General features: G+C 34.1%; 1 protein-coding gene across 4 annotated transcripts in view; it reads right to left on the bottom strand.

Annotated features, from left to right (window-relative positions):
• The window catches only part of ZNRF2 (zinc and ring finger 2), a 91,366-nt gene that overhangs the window by 12,644 nt on the left and 58,277 nt on the right, over window positions 1-20,445 (bottom strand). For 2 of the 4 annotated variants that reach the window (XR_011539186.1, XR_011539187.1), the window contains exons 3-4: window positions 8,583-8,659; window positions 2,567-2,672 (exon numbers count right to left, since the gene is read on the bottom strand). Coding sequence is in view for 2 of the 4 variants with exons in the window: in XM_008522959.2 (XP_008521181.2) it covers window positions 2,567-2,672 (106 nt within the window). In the remaining 2 variants the exon portion in view is untranslated. The remainder of the gene's footprint in view (window positions 1-2,566; window positions 2,673-8,582; window positions 8,660-20,445) is intronic. The other 2 variants (XM_008522959.2, XM_070616145.1) reach the window with 1 other exon arrangement.

Below are 20,445 nucleotides of genomic sequence, written 5' to 3'. Positions count from 1 at the left end.
TGTCTTTGCACTCCTAACGTAAATCCAATTTGCTCATGAGGCATTATCATATTTTAGATATATATTGATGAATTTGGTTTGCTAACATTTTTGGATTTTTGCATTTATGTTCTTAAATGAGAGTGCCTTCTAATTTTCTTTCTTAGACTGTCCTTGTCTAATTTTGGTAGCAAGTTTATACTATCCCCATAAAATACGTGGGAGAACCGTCCATCTTTTTATACTTTTTGTGCAGTTTATGAATGTTAACATGGTATTCTTTGGATGTCTGGTAGAATTTGTTACCAAACTGTCTTTGTAGGCCTGTTTTTAGGGTATTTTTCCCCTCAGGGTTAGTATTAATAACTAGTTATTAGTTGACTGAGATTTTCTATTTCTTTTTGAATCATTTTTATAATAATATAGTTTTTAAAAACTGCCCATTTTGATTTTTGGGTGTTCTTTGTTTTTTTGAGGAAGATTAGCCCTGAGCTAACATCTGCTACCAATCCTCCTCTTTTTCCTGAGGAAGACTGGCCCAGAGCTAACATCTGTGCCCATCTTCCTCCACTTTATAAGTGGGACACCTACCACAGCATGGCTTGCCAAGTGGTGCCATGTCTGCACCTGGGATCCAAACCTGCGAACCCCAGGCTGCCGAAGCAGAATGTGCGCACTTAACGGCTGTGCCACTGGGCCGGTCCCATTGGGTGCTTTTTTTGTTTTTTTGCTGAGGAAGATTCACCCTGAGCTAATATCCGTGCCGATCTTCCTCTATTTTTTAGTATGTGGGCTGCCAGCACAGCATGGCCACTAACAGAGCAGTGTAGGTGCACAGCCAGGAACCGAACCTGGGCCACTGAAGCAGAGCACAATGAATTTAACCACTAGGCCACTGGGGCTGAGCACCACCCCTCATTTTGTTTTGATTTTTTAATTGAAGAGTATAAAATTTTTCAGAGAATTTTCTGATTATTTTTCATTTCTGCCATGTCTGAAGTTACGTGTCCCTTTTCTTTCCTATACTATTTATTTTTTCCATCCAGAGACAGCCTTGCCAGAGGCTTATCTATTTTATTAGCCCTTTCAAAGAACCAACTTTTGGCTTTGTTGGTCTCTACTCTAGTGTGTCATTTTTAATTTCATTATTTTCTTCTCTGACTTTTATTATTTTCTTCCTCCTATTTTGTGTTTATTCTGCTGTCATTTTTCTAATTTCTTAAGAAGCTGGCTATTGATTTTCAGTCTTTCTTTTCACTCCCCTCTAGAAAAATGTCAAAAAGGTTTTCACTATTATTCAGTTCCAACTATTTTCTAAGTTCCATTATGATTTCTGCTTTGATCCACAAGTTACTTAAAAGTATATGTGAAGATTATTTATCTTCTATTACTGATGTTTAACAATGATCAGACGAAGGCTTTCTGTGTGGTACTAATTCTTTGTAGGTTGCTATGACTTGCTTTATTGGCAAAGTACACAATCAATTTCTATCATACTTCATGTGTGCTTGAAAAGAAAATGCACTAATTGCTGGGTGCAGATACACACACACTCATTGGATCAAACTTGTTAACTATATATTGCTCAATTGTTCTAGGTCTTAACTCATTTTGTGTGTGTCTGTTTGACTCAATAGGTGGGTTGAAATTTCCCATTATGACAGATGTGTCAATTTTTTCTGACCTGTATAAAAATAATGCGACTATGTTCTTAGGTACACAAAAAATTGTATTTTATACACTTTTATCATCATTATATTAATAATACTTTTGCTATAAAGTTTATTTTGTCCAATATTAATTTAGCTTTGTTGGTTTTCTTTCAGTGAATATTTGCCTGGATATAGTTTTCTATCCTCTTACTTTCATATTTTTCTATATCCTTATGTTTAAGTGTGTTGCTTATCAACAGCACATCCCAATCTTTCAATCTGTTTTCAACTGGTGAGTTTCTTCTATTTAGCTTTATTATAATTACTGATATTGGATTTATTTTTTCCTTTTTATTTTGTACTACTTACTGTTTCCTCTATGCTTCCCCCCATCTCCACCCCCTGCCTTTAAATAAAATTCCACCTTATTCCTTTTACTCGCTTGAAAGTTATGGTTTTCTGTTCTCTTTTTTTCTTAAATAATTTTTTTACATATAATTTTTCCTGTGTTGCTGTAAAACCAAGAATAAATACTTTATGAAACCAGATAGGCTCTGGTCAGACATGGCTGGAATCTCAGCTCTTCCATTTACTAGCCTCGTGACCTTAGGGAGATTTCCTATAGTCCCTCAGCTTATTTCCTCAGTTGTAAATGAGATCGTTGCAACGCTTACATGAGATAACCTATTTAAGAAGCTATGGACAATACCTGGGGTCATAGCAAACGCTTAACACATGGCAGATTTTTGAATAAAAACAGATGTGGGCTTAAATCTTGGTTCCTGCAGGGAAAAAAGACCATTACCTTTTAAGAAATGAGGTGAGGAAGTTTCAATGAAGAAAAAACCTTTTCAGCCCTAACTACAGTGTCTGAAACTCTGAGAAAGACCTTTTACTCTCATATCAACTTGGTAACCTGGTGAACATAAACTTACCCTTTGTGATATATGCACAGACACGGCAGTCGTGCTATAGTATCCCCCTGCTGCAGTTCTTCAAGGCATATTGCACATTCCCCAGCATCTTTACTCAGCACATCCTCTGAGGAAAGAGAAAATGAATTCAGGACAATAAAACTGCAAGAAGAATTACATCAATGCTAATTTATAAAGAGTGGTGTCTGGCATATTTGGTCAGAAATACATAAAACTCAGCATCCATATTTGAAATACTGTTCATAAATCAGTGAATAACGTTTACCTTTACTTATAGACAGTCTCTCTCGTTTCCATTTCATTGAGGCATTACAGTAAGCAAGAACAGTACAGAATTCCTCAAACTGCAAAGGATTTTGCTATAAAACTTTACCAGTCAAGTCAGTTATTTGTATTTTAGAATTCATTTTCCTTCTTTTACTAATCAATATTAAGCTGGTGCCCAAGATAGTTCAAAAAAGTTTAGAGTGTAATGTGGCTGAAAAGACATGAAAATGGTATTATAATTTTTAAAATTCTAAAATAATGAAATTGGATAAGTTAAAGAAATTACCCTGAATATAGGATTTTTAATAAAATCTGCTGAACTCAAGAAAATGCAAAGGTAGATCAAAGCTTTTACGTAGATTCTGAAGAAATTTTGGAAGTGAGGATTTCAGACACTGAATGCAACAATTCTTAATCTTTTCCAGGACAATGCAAAGCCCACCCCAGGCGGCAGCGAGAGTGGCTCCCAGGGGCCCTGCAGGTCTTTAAACACTATGTAAATGCCACTATGGTAACATCCGTTCTAAACCAAACATTTCTTTTGGAATAAAAAGTTCTCTCAACTTGTCTTATACTGAAAATTTAATTTGTTATATTTTATAAATGCTAAATTTTAAAAGGACCTTGCCGAAAATAGAATATGTTAGCTGGATATACTTTATGACTCTTTTTAAATGAGGAATAACTAAAACGTGCCATTACTGAGGAGTATAGTATGGAGAAACTGTTGAGGAGTATACTTTGTCAATAAGTTTAGAGAATGAAAAGTTTAAAGCAGGAGTGTGCAATATGAATTTACACCACAAATAAATAAATTACTGTTCTTGGAAATAAAAATCAAATAAGCTAGAGGGGAAAACTGCACAAATCTACACCTAAATGCTGGAAGAGCAAGGTAGGGAAGTTTCCTCAAATTAAGTGTGTCTGGTAGTACCACACCTCCTATAAAAACCAACAGATTTAATTGTACATATATCTATAATAGTTCCTTGTAGAAAAATTCATTCCATAAGAAGGAGTTCCCCCTTGAGTTACTCATTTTGAGCCAGCACATTAAGAGGAAACACAGACTTGTTCAGTCTATAGAAGGGAAAGTACCAGCAGATGATTTACCCGCAAGGCTTCAGGGGGCAAGTGGGCAACTTCCGCAGAAAAACGAGATGCCTTGGCAAGAAGGGCTTCTACTTTCAGAATCTAGGGACTATGGCTGAGGTGATTTTAACTAACTACTGGGTAGCTAGCTCACAAGCTAATATATCACAATCAGAGACTTAATCAAAAAAAGATTTCTGGATAAGTAAAGCTGGGCAAATGGAAAATGATGCTTATTAACTATCCTCCTCAAGTGTCCTTTCCTCATTTTTCTTTTCTTGATCCTGGAGGTCCCACCCACTACCCTGACTCCACCCCATCCCCCCCCCCCCCCAGCAACCCAAAGTCTTTCCTCCTTCTCTTGATCTCCATTTTCCCCTTACCGTGCTGAACAGCTTTCCACAGACAAGGAATCAGTTTAATGTAAAGCACCTAACTAGTGATAAAGTTAATTAGTATATGGAGACCCACAAAATGCAGGCCACCCCAGTGGCCCTGCCCACATCACAAATCTAAACCTAAATCAGCGGACACTTATGGGAAACATGTCACTGTCAAGGAAACCAAATATGCACCAATCACAACCCTCCAACTCTGCTCTAACTAGCTGACCTTACCCTAGAAAAAGGACCCGCTGGCCTTATAAGGAAACCCCCACCCTCCTAGCCAATCACGACTTATTTCCACGTAGCCTCTTCTAACATTCTGTAAAACCTGCTCTTGCCCAAATTTTTTGGAAGTGCTTGTTAGGCACTGAACTGCCCCAATCCATGGATTGTTTTCCCTTGAATAAAGGACATCAAACTTGTTACTAAATTATTTTAGTTTTGCCATTTGACACTAGGATGACAGCAGTGAGAACAAAAAGAAGAAGATCTGAAGGAAGCACTGAAAGATTTTAGTAAAGGTTTCTAATTCCAAATATTATGGCATATTCTCACTATTTAAGATTTTTTTCACCACAAAAATATACCACAGCATAATAATGAATCTAAGTTCCACAACAAACTCCAAAAAATCAACTATCACTTTTTATCAAGCCTAAGACATCAATGATTATAAGATGAACCATAGTGTTATATACCACCAAGAAGAGTGCTTCCATTAAGCTATGACACAAATCAATTTTAAGACATGTCTCATTTTTCAGAGCTTTTAAAGTAAGAAAAAGAAGTGTCTTAGAATTGATGGAATAGGGTATCACATTTTCTATCTTTTGGAATACGTTAACAATGCATCTAGATTTAAGTCTAAATGAACTACAAAATCTCAATTATCATAAATTAAGAAAATGAGATAGATAAGCTTTTAGAAAAAAAGACAAAGTATTGCCACATTTTTGCCATGTAAGTCTATGTAACTGATTCTCAATACCAAATCAAAATAAGTAGAAATCCATTAAGTACACACTTCAAAATGCATTGCTCACAGAAAGATAACTGTCTTAAAATACTTTTATGCTGACTTATGATTACCAAGCCTCATTTCTTTATTACAAAAGATTTTTAAAAATCTTTGAGTTGGGAAAATTTTAATATCTTAAAAGGCCTAGGTTTTATCCTGTTTATAAGAAAATTTATTTACAGTACAACAAAGACAAATCCAACCTGCATATAATTAACAGAATGATATATTTTTTAAGTATGTAATGTTATCCTTTGCAGGTATTAAGTTAAAAAATCTTTTTAGTTTACTCTAGAATGTCATTTTAATCATAAGCTCCCTAAGCCCTAACAATAAAAAATAATCAGCACTGTATTTTCTATGTTAAGAAGGTACACCTATATACAAGAACAAGCCAAACACATTAATTTCAATGCAGAAGCAGTCCAATGTCCACTGTAAATAGCTTTGAGTGAAATGATCTCTACTCAGAAAATTAAAAGCTAATGTTAACACATAGCCACTGCCCAAGTGCATTCTGATGAGCAACGGAATTAAAAAACAGTTCACTCTCATGGCAAAACCTCAGTTACTGTCTCAAATAGCAAATGCTTAACTTTCAAATTAGAAAGTCTTATTTCCAATAGATCTTTGAAAGTATTTTTCATTTTTGAAAATTCACTATGCAATATGATTAATTTTTGCAACCCTGGGGTTTGGTAGAGTATTTCCCTCTCCGACCCTATTATGACAATGTCTTTTCATTCAAAGGAAAGTTTTGAGCTTAGTAAGGTGTAATTAATTACAATTTAGTAATTCAGAATTAAATAAGGCCTAAAATACCACTAAATTCAGGGCACTGAAGCATCTTCAAGACAGATGGGGAAAGATTATTAAAAATCTTTAGCTAATTAATTGAAAAGATTTATGAAGATACTATCTACAGGCAATAAGGGGTCAACACTTTAGGACTGGAATGCAATGAAGGAAGACTACTAAGTAGCCAAAATTGATACTAGAGAAGCAGAGAAGAGAATGCTCATAGATTTAACTACCCTGGTTGGCTAGTCTGGATTCCCCCTCTCCACAAGCTCTGATCAACGGAGACACATCTGACATTGTGAACAGAAACTTCACTTGTGTTGCTTTTTCAAAAGTGTTGTTGATATCCTGCCTAAACATCTGGAACAGTAAAAGTTAAATCAGTATATTGCTTATCAGTCTAATTCTGTTTTATTCATATGGTCTATGAATTAATTTAGATGTACTGAAACAGAAAAAGAAGAATTAAACCCAGAAGAGAGCAATGATTTTCAACCAGAGATGGGCATTAGAATTACATGGGTATGCATTCTGTCTTAATACAGGGGAAAAAAAATTACATATACCTGGGCCCCATTCCTACCGATTCTGAAATAAAAACGTGCCTCAGAAATGCAATTGCTATCAAGGGAACAGCATATTGAAATAGAAGGAGCATAAGATTTAAAGTTGAAAACTTAATATGAATTTCCATTCTCACTATTAGTTAAGCTATGTAACCTCCAAAATGTTGGTAAACCTTGAGTTTTCTTCTACTCTTCCTTAATATTAGTATAATAAAGGTACTCAAAATATTAGAGATAAAATTTTAAAGAATTATGTGAAAAACTTTAGAGCTTATAAAAGCATTATATAAATTATTAGTGGTTTTTCTTTTTGATCAGCACCTGAGCTAACATCTGTTACCAATCTTTTTTTTTTTCTTTTTCTTCTTCTCCCCCTCAGGCCCACAGTACATAGTTATATATTCTGGTTGCAGGTCCTTCCAGTTTTGCTATGTGGGATGCCACCTCAGCATGGACTGATGAGCAGTGCCATGTCCATGCCCAGGATCCGAACTGGCAAAACCCTGGGCTGCTGAAGCAGAGGGCACAAACTTAACCACTTGGCCACAGGGCCGGCCTCCAGATTATTAGTTTTTACCATCATTATTATCAGAGAGTACTTTATGGACTTCTCCAAAAACAAAGTTGGTGATTTTTCTATTTCTTTTTCTCCCCAATCTGGTATTCTAGTTGTTTCAACTTTACACAAGTCATAAATAATCCCATGACCACTAGACACTTCCAAAGAATACTCCTGACCTAGCCATTTCCAGAGACCTATTATAACTGCCAGGCTGGGAACAATTCCATGCAAACAACACTACCTACTTAATTTTTAAATGTTTTGGCTTCACTCTATATTTAAAAGCACTATAAATGTCCACTTTGTTACATGCTTTTATACCTAAGTAAGTCTTTTACTAATCCTATGAAGTAACTAACGTTACCTCCATTTTACAGATAAGGAAACTAAGGCTCAAAGAAGTTAAGTAACTTTACTAAACGTTTCTAAATTAGTAAGTCCTGGGGTCACTATTCAAATTTAGGCTAAGTCCTTGGCCTTTTTATTACTTCATGAATTTTGCTACAAGAAACAACTGCACTTTAAAATAGCAAAAATACTGAAGCAAATCAACTGTTTTAGGCAACATTAAGTTTGAAATACTCAAGATGGTGATGGCTACATATCTAGAGGAAGCATGCCCAAGACTGGTCACATGCTTTATCTTCTGGAGTTATTAAATTGTTGTAAAAACTGGTATCAGAAATGAGCTTACATTTTATTCCTTACACTTTACTGCTTACTTCCTTCTACTGGACAGAAAAACAGTCCTATCCAATAGAACTTCCTATGATGACAAAAACAATCTTTTATCTGTGCTGTCCCAAATGGTAGCTACTAGCCACAATATGGCCTAAAAGCAGCACTTGAAATGTGGCCAGTGCAACTTCACATTTTATTTAGTTTTTAGTAAAATATCAAACTTTAAAATATACAGTAAAGAATACACATTTATAAGCTAATTAAAAACTTCTGTAAATTGATATTTCACTTATAACCTCAAGCTCTTAATTTGCATTGCCCAAAGAAATTACTTAAAATTCAAGCAGCCAAATATGCAAAATTAAAATATTTAGCAATTACAAGCACATATCCATATGGTTACTGCAGATCAAGACAACATGAAAAAAAGCAGACAGCCAAAATCCTTTTGGGGGGGAAAAGAAAGAAAGAAAGAAAGAAAACAACAACAACTAAGACCAAATTTGTTAGAAGCAGCCAAGAAAACTCCATGCGAAAATTTCATAATCATCACAACTTTATTTTCAGATCAAGCATCCAAACAGGTATATGATCTTTTCAGCAAAATACAATGCCAAGCACTATTATGGATCAGGCATTTTACCTGAAGAATTATTTTTTGTTCTTGAACCCTCAATGATAGCAGTAGAAAACAAAAGCAGCTGAAATGTGAAATAATCCCTAGAAAAATCAAGAATTAAAAAAATTCACAACATTAGTAAGAAGCAATTACTCAAAGAATGAAAAATTGGGCTCACATATACTTTCAGGTATAAAGTTATCTCTGAAGCAGTTAACATTAATATTCTAAATTATAGATTCATGAGCTATTACTGTGGTCAAAGATCACAAGGGGAATGAGAAATGATATTTAACAATGGGACACTGCCATTTTCAATGTAAGACAAATACATCAACAAAAACATGGGAATAACTTTTACTAAACTGTCTAAAACTCAAAATTCCTGGTTAGTGTCAGCTTTTATCCTTTTTAAAAACTTATTCTGGTTTGACTAGGAATTACTGGCTTCCTCTGCCTAGATGCCAGTGACAAATACTGCATCAAATGTTTTCCTTAGTTTGAACATAACTGAGAATTGACTAAACACATAGCCCGTTCCAGCTGCATTGTTAGAAACTTAATTGAAAATTAAGACTAATTCTGCAAAAGGAGACAGACAGAACTCATGACCCTTCTGATGACTTCTAAAGAAAATCGTGAATACTTGGGAATATTTTAGAAATTGACATTTGGTGCCTCCCCCAAGAAAATGTAAGTAAAATAAAAAGGAACCCAAACTATAAACTCTAAAAGGTGAAATACACAAAAGGAACACTAATCAATACTTACAGATTTAGCTTTCTTGGGTCTTTTTGTTCCTAACTTGGCTAGAAAAACTAGCTCAAGATTCAGTATTTTATAAAATTAGGTACCTAACAAGCTGCAAAAAGTCATACAAGTCACCTAAGAAATTATTAGTTTACCAAATTATTCCCCAATCTTCAAATCAAATTAACTTTCCTATGCCCCCTCCCTGTCACAATTCAACAATAAACCAAAATTCAAAACCAATTAACTGATTTTCTAAACCTTAAATAAGTGTTTTCCTAAATAAGATGTCCACATTACAAAGTAAAACAATATTTTGAAACTGCTGAATATATATAACAGAATAAAATATACTTTGAAGTAAACTTAAATTTCAGGTTCATTTTTATTTTGAATCACTGCAGAGAGAAAAACACCAGTCCTAAAAAAACAAAAAAGCTGATTAAGCTTAATTTATTACTGTAAACTTTTTAAGTCACATTAATGTATTAAATTATAATGTAGGCTCTTTGTGGCAATAAAAAGGAGTTAAGCAATCTGGGCAACATGATATAGCAAAACAAAAAATGAGTGTCACTTATAGACAATTCTGGGTTCTAATTCCAGATCTTCAACTTATCTAGGAATATAATGGGGATAACATTACCTACCTCATAGGGTAGTGGTAAGAATTAAATAAGATAATACCTGTTAAATGTCTACTGTACCTGGCAAGGAACAGATATGTTCTGAATACTAGCTATATGACTACTGTCAAGAAAGGACTCTTTCTGAGTTTGTTTTCTCTAATCTAAAGAAATGATGAAACCTGCTCAACTTGTCTCTGTAAGACTTGTAAAAATCCAATGAGACAATGTAAATGGAAGGCAATCTCTTGGAAAAAGAATAGGCTTGAACTTTGGACAATGCACAAACTTCCTTGAGGCTTGTTTTCTTCAAATAAATTGCAGGTCATAATACCTGTATCTCACATGGTCTTTATACTGATGATTAAAAATAACAGCTAATGACTGTGAAAATACATATAAGGCTCTAATTAAATGCTAGCTGAGTATAAACAAATTTTTACTACAGCATTATTGAAGTAAACTGAAAAAGTCAACTCAAATGGTATTATAGCAGGCAACAATACATACTATGTTATGTCAAAACTATCATCAGATTTATGATCTAGGATTCTATCTATCTTTGTTGGAATGAATTTGAGAGGGAGTATTACAATGTGTACGTCTACTGCTTTTTGTTGATTGATGCTCAAGTGTAATAGTCTTTCTCCTCTGCTTCCTCCTGAGGCCGGAGAAAATTAGCAGGCCGATTGATAAATATTGCACAAGGGTCACAAACTCAAAAGCCTAAAGGGGGAAAGCCAGAAAACGTTCAAGGTGCAGTTCATCTTTTTAACTATTTTATAGGAAGAAAAGAACAGCACCATTGTGACAACAGATGCCAAATGAACTGGGCTTTGGTTTTAGGGATTAATAGGTAATCACAACAAACTGGTGCACACAGTCCTATTAAAGGGGTAGTCGCTACTAGAGCAGAATGTCATGCGGGAATGAAGGCCCAGTGTGGTCAGACAGCATATATTTAAAGTAGTTGCAAATTTAAGTTTTAGGGTGAAATTTTCATTTTCAAAATATTGACTCAACATTTTTGATACATAAAAATGTCTGTGAGCCAGATGTAGCCAATACTTTGCAAGCTCTGTATTAAAGAAATGAAGTAAATTTCACAAGGGCAGGGAACCCTATGGGCTCTGCTTACTCTAGCACTTAGCATGGTGTTTTGCACACAGTAAGCACTCGATAAATATTTTCTGAACAGCTAATGAAGCGAAAGATCTCAGGAGACTAGGGAAAACACCAAGCAACCAATAAACAGCCAATGGACAGGAAATGCCCCAAAGCCAGGGGGCTGCTGTTTCAGTGACTTGGGCGGTTTGTTTGCAGTCTGGTGACTCCGCTGAGCTCAGACCTAATTTTTTTAAGCGTACCGGCTTCCTTATCCAAGAGGTTCCTATCAACCAATCAGCCAGAAAGCACCAATTATATGCCAAGTTTGTCAGCAAATACTCATAAGTCGATTAGTACGTATGGGTATTAAAAGTATGTATGCACAGGGAAGATATTTAAACTGTCCACTCCTGAGATAATAAAGCAACGCGTGAAACTCACATGTATCTGGAAAAAGCAAGAAGGTGAGAACCAACCAATAGCTCTAACAAGAACAGTCATGTAACATTAACAACAGAGTTCTTTCTTGATCCGGTTTTACTCACTACTAAATTTCTAAAATCACTGTGACTAATTGCTAGATCCTGGAGAATCTAAATCTAGATTTATTTAAAACCTGAGGAAATGAAACCACACGAAAATCAAGAAAGACCAAGTATGAAATGGATGTTTTAAACAATAGTTCTAAGGAGAGGGAAAATATATTGATTTAGAATGAGGTTTATTTGCTTTCAATGAGCCTGCTCAAAGTCTACCAATCTTTAAGTTGTCCAGGCAGTCAGTAGTACCTGAGTGAACCCCAGTGGGACAAGGGAGGAGGCTGCTCTGACACCGGAAGGAAACTACCAAGTTGGGTTGAGAACAGAAACTTCTTTCCTCACACCTTCAAACAAAAAGGCCTTAGAGTGTGCCAAGCTAATGACCACTGGAGAATATCTTCCATCTTCTATTTGAGAAAGAAATAACAGTATGATGTATATGTGTGCTGAGAGATTCTATATAACTGTTAACATTATATAATAGAAAAAAAGTCGTAAGCTATCTAAGTGCACACAAGCAATGTGAATGAAGGCAAACCAAGCTGAAAGACTGAAACAGACATCTACGATAGTGTCAGAACAAATGGAAGGAAGGGAGGCAGAGAGGGAGGGAGGGGATGATGACTTTATAAGTAAAAGTTCCTAGAACTAAAAAATCTAATTTTTAATTTAATATTTCAGAGCAAGGAGGGGAAAAAAAGGTCATTGTAGAAAACTAAATCAGTAATAATGCGAGCAAATCCAAAAAAACAAAAAATCATGAAAGAAAACTTAAGACACAAAGGACAAATCTAGGAGCTCTAATATTGAAATTATAGGAATCACAGGAAGAAAAAGAGAAACAGGGAAAGAAATAATAATCAAAGAAATACGAGAAGAAAATAATCTCTGAGCTGACTAAAGACTGGAGTTTTAGCATGAAAGGGCTCATGAAGTCTCAAGCAGCATTAGAGATGGCACTAGGATGGAAAAACACTTCAACAGATTTTCCAATCTTTAAAAAAAGAAATCGATCTACAAGCTTTCAAACGGAAAGAACAGTTAACTTAAAATGAAAAAATAATGAGACCCAGGCTAGACTTTTCACCTAAAATACTGGGAGTTAGAGAGCAGAGGAATTTAGAGACTTAAAGGAAAAAAAAAAAACAAGTAAGAATATCCTATATTCAGCCAAGACAGTAATCATATATGTGAAGGCAAACAAAAAACATTTGGGCATCCAACAGCTCATTAAACATACCATCCATGAAAGGCTTTCTAAGGAAATTACTCACAGAAACATTCTAACAAAAGAAAATTAAAATAAGAATAAAAATTTCAATATCCAGAAAGAGAAAAATGAAGAGTACAAAAAACAGCAGTGAGCAACGAAATATGTATAAGTAAAATTTAAAACTAGATAATACTGTGATTGAAACTGTAACAAAACTACAGGTTTTGAAAGAAAAGTAATATTCCACCAGTGTAAACTTAATGATGTAGAATGTAAAGTCTAAATTATTTCATAATATCCAGGAGTTAGAGATAGAGGGGGAGGGGAGCACAGGAGAGGGAAGTGAACAAGAATAATATATTAGGGGGAAGAGCACAAAGCAAACTCCCAATTTTGATAGAATAAAATAGAAATATATGTTTAAAGATACATATTAAAGTAAGGTAACCAACAGAGAAATAAAAACACACATAGTAAAAGTTCTGAATTAATTTGGAAGAAAGGGAAAGCAACTCGATCAATCCAGAGAAGGCTGGGAAAGAACAAGGTAAAATAAATAATAAATACAAAACAAGAGAAGGAACACCACCAAATCTTCCAGCTATAATATAAATGTATGTGTGTTGAACAGTATAACAGAACACCATATATCCACTATCTAGCCTCAACAAATCAACTTATTTGCCATGAATTTTTAAAAAACCATAGAGAAACATAAGGAAGCAACTATCATAGAGCACATATAAAGATATAACAGCTCAGGAGAGAGGATGAAAAAGAACAGGGAAAAACACTATCACAAAATGAAGGTGAAACTAGAAAGAGCATAAGGAAGAACCAGACGTTCCTGAAACCATAGTGAGGGACACAGAGTCAGAAACAAGAAAAATAAACTGGAGATGAAGAAAACATTTAAGAATTAAACAAAAAAAAGTCATCTATGGAAGACAATAAAAAAGAGATCTACTGCTTATCTATAGTCAAAAATAAAATCCAAGAAAACATTGCAGAAACAGAAACAGATCAAGATCTACATATGCAAAGGGCACATTGAGTCCTAGAAAAAACTAATCATGAAAAATCAATACTATTTAAAATATATCCTAGTAGATACTGGTCATAAAAAACAGAGTTCTTTGGGCATCCCGGCAAAAAGAATGTCAATTCTAAAAGGAAGGGAAATTAGGCTGGTCTTAGACTTCACCATGGTAGACTTTTATAAGATGAGAACAAACGCTTACAACATCCTCAAGTAAAGAAAGTGTAACCCAAAGGTTTTACACCCAAACTGTTATTCAAAAAAACAACGAAAAACCCAAAGACAAGCAATATTAAACATGCAAGAAGTCTAGGGAACTATTTTCCATGAGCCCTTTTCAAAGGATTTATATGAGGATGAACATCAGACAACCAAGAGATGCCTGAAAAACTAAAGCAAAAGGATTGCCGGTGAGAACTGAATCTACTTAACTGTGAGACTGAAACAAATGTGGGAACTATAATTAGATAAAGTATAAATTATACACCTAAAAAAAGTTAACAGTTAATTATTGTCTTTAATAATTGGGTGTCAGAAAGTATCATTTAAAGCTAACAAAGCAAATAACAGAAGTATAAATATATTTAACTAGCATAAGAGTAAACATTAAGATAACATAACAACTAAAATTAGGACAGAGAAGAAGGAAAGAGAGAGGAAGTACACTCATTTCATCATTGCTCTAGAAAGAAGTTAATAATCTCTAAAAATATGATCATTAAGGTTATTATACAGTTATACTTACGAAAGTAATCGCTAAAAAAAAGAAATATAGTCCTTCCTAATTAAAAGAAGGAACATATAGAACAAAGAAAAACTGGCCACTTATGAAATGTTTTTAAAACCTATAAAAACAGAAAGTATAAATATAAAATAATGACAAAACTAAAACTAGTCATATTAACAAACGTAAATGAGCTAAACCAACATAGTAAAAAAAGAGAAAGAAAGAAAAGATTAGGTTGGATCCCAAACAAAATTAGCCCCACATTGTACACAAGAAGCATACCCAAAACAAAAAGATGAAAAATGAAAATAAAAGGGAAACATTTATCAGGCAAACACAAAAGAAAGAAAGAATTACAATCTTAATATCAGACAAAGTTGAATATACTGTGAAAAGCATTAAAGGAGACACAGGACAATTTATAATACTAAAAGATGCAATTTGAACCTAAGCTATAATAATTATAACATATGCATAGCGTCAAATAACATAGCATCGACACTCATAAAGCAAAAAAGTATAGGCAATACAGTTAAAAAGAGAAACAGCATTAGGAGACTTTAATTCACCTTAGTCCATGACAAATCAAGTAAAAAAAATGAGGATGGATATAAAAGACCTTTTAAATTAAACATGAATATGGAACATTGGCCAAAAATGACCATATATTAAACCACAAAGAAAATCTTCAAAATTAAAATATAGAAATAGTACAGTACCTCTGATCACAATATAGTAAAACTAGAAAACAAATAGGAAAACTAGAGGGAAAAAGCCTCTAACACCAGGGAATTTAAAAATGCTCTCTCAAATAACTTGTGAGTTAAAGACGATGTCTCCCCAAAATACAGAGTATCTAAAGAAACAAAAAGTATCAATGATGAAAAAAATCACCACATATCAGAATCTATGGGAACAGGGCTGAAATATCTTCATAGGAAAACTCATACCCTTGCAAAACTTATGGTGAAAAATAAGAAAGAAAAGAAAGGAAGGGGGAAAGAAAATAAATGAATTAATACTCCCAACACAATAAACTAGGAAAAGCAAACCTAAGAAAAGCAGAAGAAATAACTAATATAAACAAAAGCCTAATATATGAATTAGGAAACAGAAAAAGGAGACCTAAAAGAATCTAAGAGCTTATTCTTGGAAAACAACAACAACAACAATCAAAATAGCCAATAATAAAAAGGGTGAGGGGGAGCAAACAGAAATACCTAGGAAAAAAATTGGGGTTTTCAAAATCATATAATGGTAGAAATAAAATATGATTTCAAAATCATATAATGGTAGAAAGTAAAGAATCCATAAGAGAGTACTTTGCTAAACAGTATGCAGCAATGAAGTAGATAATTTTCTGGGAAATATTAAGAAGCAAAACAGATGTAAGGCAGAAGTCCACATAGATCAGTTTCTGTATAAGAAATCAGAGATAGTTGTCTAAGAGTGATCCTCCAAAAAAGCATGAGGCCCAGACACTTCCATAGGGAGTTTCACCAAACTTTTCAAGTTCAGATGATTTGAATGCTATTTATACAGCTTCAGAGTACAGCAAAAGGAAATCTAAATTATTTCTTCTGAAGCAAGCATAACATTGATTCTAAGACTCTAAAAAGATTACCTCCCAAACTGGTCCAACTTCATTTTTGCAAAAATCCTAAATAAAATGCTAATGAATACACTCCAGCACTACACTGAAGGTAAAATACTAAAAGTATTATCAGAAATAAACATGCACATACATCCCTGACCAAGCAAGGTTTCAAGGACCATATCCCATAGACATACTCTTACAAAAGACCAGGAACAATTTAACGCCCATCAACAAGGGACTGGTTAATAACATGTGGTTCATCCACCTATGAAATATAAGGTAATTGTAAAGAACGACAAAGCTGAGTTAGAATATTTCCAGGATATAGTATTAAAAAAACCAAAGTTCAGAACAGTTTACAGCATGATATCACTGTGTAAAAAGTGTGTGAGGGCGGAATATATGTAAATATTTGTTTGCATATGCATTAAATATCTGTGGAAGGATCACAAGATAGTGGTAGTATTGGCTACCTCCGGAAAGGATGACTGAGGGACTGAGGTGAGAAGAGATGTCTTGGGATATCCTTCATATCTCTTTGCTTTGAAACCATGCAAGCATATTACCTATTCAAACATAAAATTAAAATTAATTAAAAGAAAAGAATGGTGCTGGCCCGGTGGCACAGTGATTAAGTTCGTACGTTCCACTTTGGTGGCCCAGGGTTCATCGGGTCAGATCCCGGGTGCAGGCCTACACGTCGCCTGTCCAGCCACGCTGTGGCAGCTGTCCCACATATAAAGTAGAGAAAGATAGGCACGGATGTTAGCTCAGGGCTAACCTTCCTCAAAAAAACCAAAAACCAAAACCCAAAAAACTCATTAAAAGGAAAAAAAAAGAAAGGGATGAGCAAAGATAGCAGACAAATGCAAATAAAAGGAAATTGTCGGGAGACAATTCTCCAAGGGTCTCTCATGTTTCTGCATGTCTTAGACTATCTTTCCAAGGAACTCTGAACAGCAAACAGCCTTGGAAGATAGGGTGTGTCCCCTCCAGAGCAAAGGCTAGACATGCTTATTTCCCACAAGAAAAGACTCAAGTTCCCTAAACTCAAGGTTCTTCCTTTGTAATGAACCTTACTGAGTGTGCAGATGTCACCTGGCCCTCTTCACATCACCCTGTAAGAACTGGGGTTTGAGGAGGTGGCACAAGAAAATGCTGATATTCTGGCTATTGCTATGAGTAATAATAATAAAAGTCCTTTGATTCTGTTTTCTGTCAGAATCCATGAAACTGTGACATGCTTACTTGTTAGCTTGCAAATAGAGTAAAATCTCAGACCCTTCATAGTTTTTGACAAGCATAAGTCAAAACAGTATTAGATAAAGCAGACTAGAGAAGTATACTTTATAATATAAAGAGATTCAATCCAAATGGAAAATGTCATAAATATTTGTACAAATAACATGGCTACAAAAATACAGCCAGAAAAAAACTGCTGCAAGGCATACTTCACCAAAAGGAACTTAAAAGACTTCAAATATAAAAATTGACAAAATTACAGCCATAGAGGGGATACTCTCACAAACTTCTTCCAAGACTTGTCAGACTATGTAGGCCAAATATAAGCAAGGATACAGAGTATTTCAATAATACAATCAATTTATTGGAAGGACATATATATATGTATTTAAAAAATAACAGCAGAAGTAAATTTTTTATTCTACAGAAAACATCATGTTTCTCTTATATCCATGAATTACAGAGCTCAATGATGTACTCAGCCACAAAGAAAAAAACAATAAATTGCAAAAACATAGATATTATGGGTAGCATTACTAATATCAAGATCAAAATGACTTCCCATTACACATATCCCTCCCTCCAAAAATTTATCTTCAAAATTGACTCTTTTTTTTCTAGTTAACTTCTGAATCAAACAGATTAAAATTGAAATGAGAAATTATCCAGAAATTAACAAAAAGAACATTTCATATTAAAACCTCAGATGTAACTCAAGCTCTAAGAAAAATATATTTCTGAAATAATTTTATTATTAAAATTGAAAGACTAAAAAGAAATAAACTAAGTAGCTTTATTTAGTACTTAGTATTAATAAATTAGTAGCTTTATTTACAACTCTAAAGTAGCTTCTTTAAAAATATCAATTAAATAAATATATGCCCTTTTAACTAGCTTGACTAAGGTACAAAAGCACAAAAACAAAAATACAAAACATGAGAATGAAAAAGGTAACACAAAAGATATTAAAAAGACTAAAATAATTGTAAGAGAATGTTATATACAATGCTATGGCAACTAATTCAGAAATGTAGAGGAAAAGGATTATTTTCCAGCAAAATACAAATTCCCAAATTTGTATATTCCCAGGAAGTGGAAGAACTGGAATACACTAACAATAATCACAGAAGTTAGAAAGACTCAGAGATCTACCTTTAAAAGGACAGATGGTTTTAAAGTCAAATTCTGTCTGATATGAAAAAAAAAAAGTACTTCCTGGGTTATTCAAATTATTCCAGAGCAAAGATGAAAAGCTTTCCAATTCATTTTACTAGCATAATTTTTAGCTAGCATAAACTTGGTAGCAATGTTTTGAGAGTAACAACCCATGATTAGAGTTAAATCCAACAACATCAGACATCAACACAATTCAACATTAGAAAAAAACCTATCAACATAATTTTTTAACAAATAAAAAGGGGGGAAAGCATTAAATAAAATTAAGCTGTTTTCTGCTTTAAGTAAAAGAGAGAGGAAAATGACATATATACGATAAAGATGATTTACCAAAACTCAAAGCAAACATCTTTTAAAAAGACTAAAGATACAGAACAAGACAGGCATGCCCACTGGCACCACTGTTATCTACATCGTTAAGCTTCAAACTAATGCAGTTAGACAAAGAAACAAAATAAGTGCACAAACAGTTGAAAACATTATCTTCATTTGCAGATGACAGTTGCATATCTAGGAAATCCAAGGACTCACCTACCACCAATAGCTTCTCTTTAGACCAGCAAAACCAAGCTTGAAATTCAAATGGTGAAAATAAACGCCATTCATAACAGTAATAAAATTATAAAATACTAAGCATATACTTGACAAATTTAACCCTAAAGACAAAGGTTCTCAATGAATCAAAAAAATGTAGAGACAAACCACATTCTTTGATAGATAACTGAAAATCTTAAAAAACAGCATTGAGCAAAAGACAGTATACATCTTAGTGATTTTAAAAAGGGTAAAACATGTTGAGGCTAACTGAGTCTTATGTTAAGGAATAATAAACTATATTCACGCATCTGTACTCTGTATATAATAAACACAAAAAGTCTAAAGGTAGAAAGTAAGTCTTCATAATAGAAGTCTTCTGCATAAGAATTCCACAATATAAAACCCAAGAAAAGTAACTCACATTTTCCCTCCAAAACCTGGGGAAAAGAAAATTATAGTCTTTTGTTGCTGGGACTTAGAACTGTAGCTCTCATTTCCCTAAATCTCTTTCATCCACTATTGTAATGTTGATAATAAACTAAGGTTATGTATTTCAAGTTATACACATGCGACATATACTGCTCTAGTGTGTACTGGGGGGTACTCAAAATCAGAGCACAGACGGCACATTTAAAAGATTTGGAAGAACACTCTTTTACATCACAACAAATGGAAATGTTAAAACTAAAAAAGAATTCGAAGAATGTATGGTTTGCCTCCCAGGATTAAGTCTTCAGGTTAAAATCTACTCTTCTGTATTGATTTACTGATTGACAGATGAACTCAGATACATTTATTTTATACTTTAGGTTGTAATCCAATACCATGCTGTCTTAATTTTGTTGCTCAAATTATTCTTCGGGAGCTATTTCGTATTGGCTCCTGTGTCCCTTTGACATGCCCTCAACTTTTTGGTTTTTGAACACTTCCTTGCTACAGAAAATATAAGATCTCTGGGCTCTTCTTTATTTTCTCCGCTCCAGCCCTGGAAATCAGCCATTTCTCCAAGGAGCCCTGGTTCTTTTTACCGAAGAATGATATTTAGAAACCAAGATCTGGGTGCTGGCTGTCAAAGATTTTCAGTTATAAAAAAAGTCTCTCATATCAAAAAGCATTACCAGGAAAGGCCTAGGAATTGAGGTGAACGCTAAGGAATACAGTTTAAAGGGATTAAGATAAAAGGAGACTCAAGTAACAATAATCTAGGAGGTGCTGACAGGTCAAGAAGCCTGGAGATTCCAAAATCAGTCTAGTGGAAAATGAAAGAAATAAAGCAAATCATAAATACTTAGATGGCAAAGGAGTGGGACTTTCTAGACTATCTGTCTTTATTA

This window comes from Equus przewalskii, chromosome 4, assembly GCF_037783145.1.
Source record: "Equus przewalskii isolate Varuska chromosome 4, EquPr2, whole genome shotgun sequence".
Classification (NCBI taxonomy): Eukaryota; Metazoa; Chordata; class Mammalia; order Perissodactyla; family Equidae; genus Equus; species Equus przewalskii.
The sequence above is the reverse complement of the archived record's forward strand: the minus strand, read 5'-3'. Positions and strand labels throughout refer to the sequence as shown.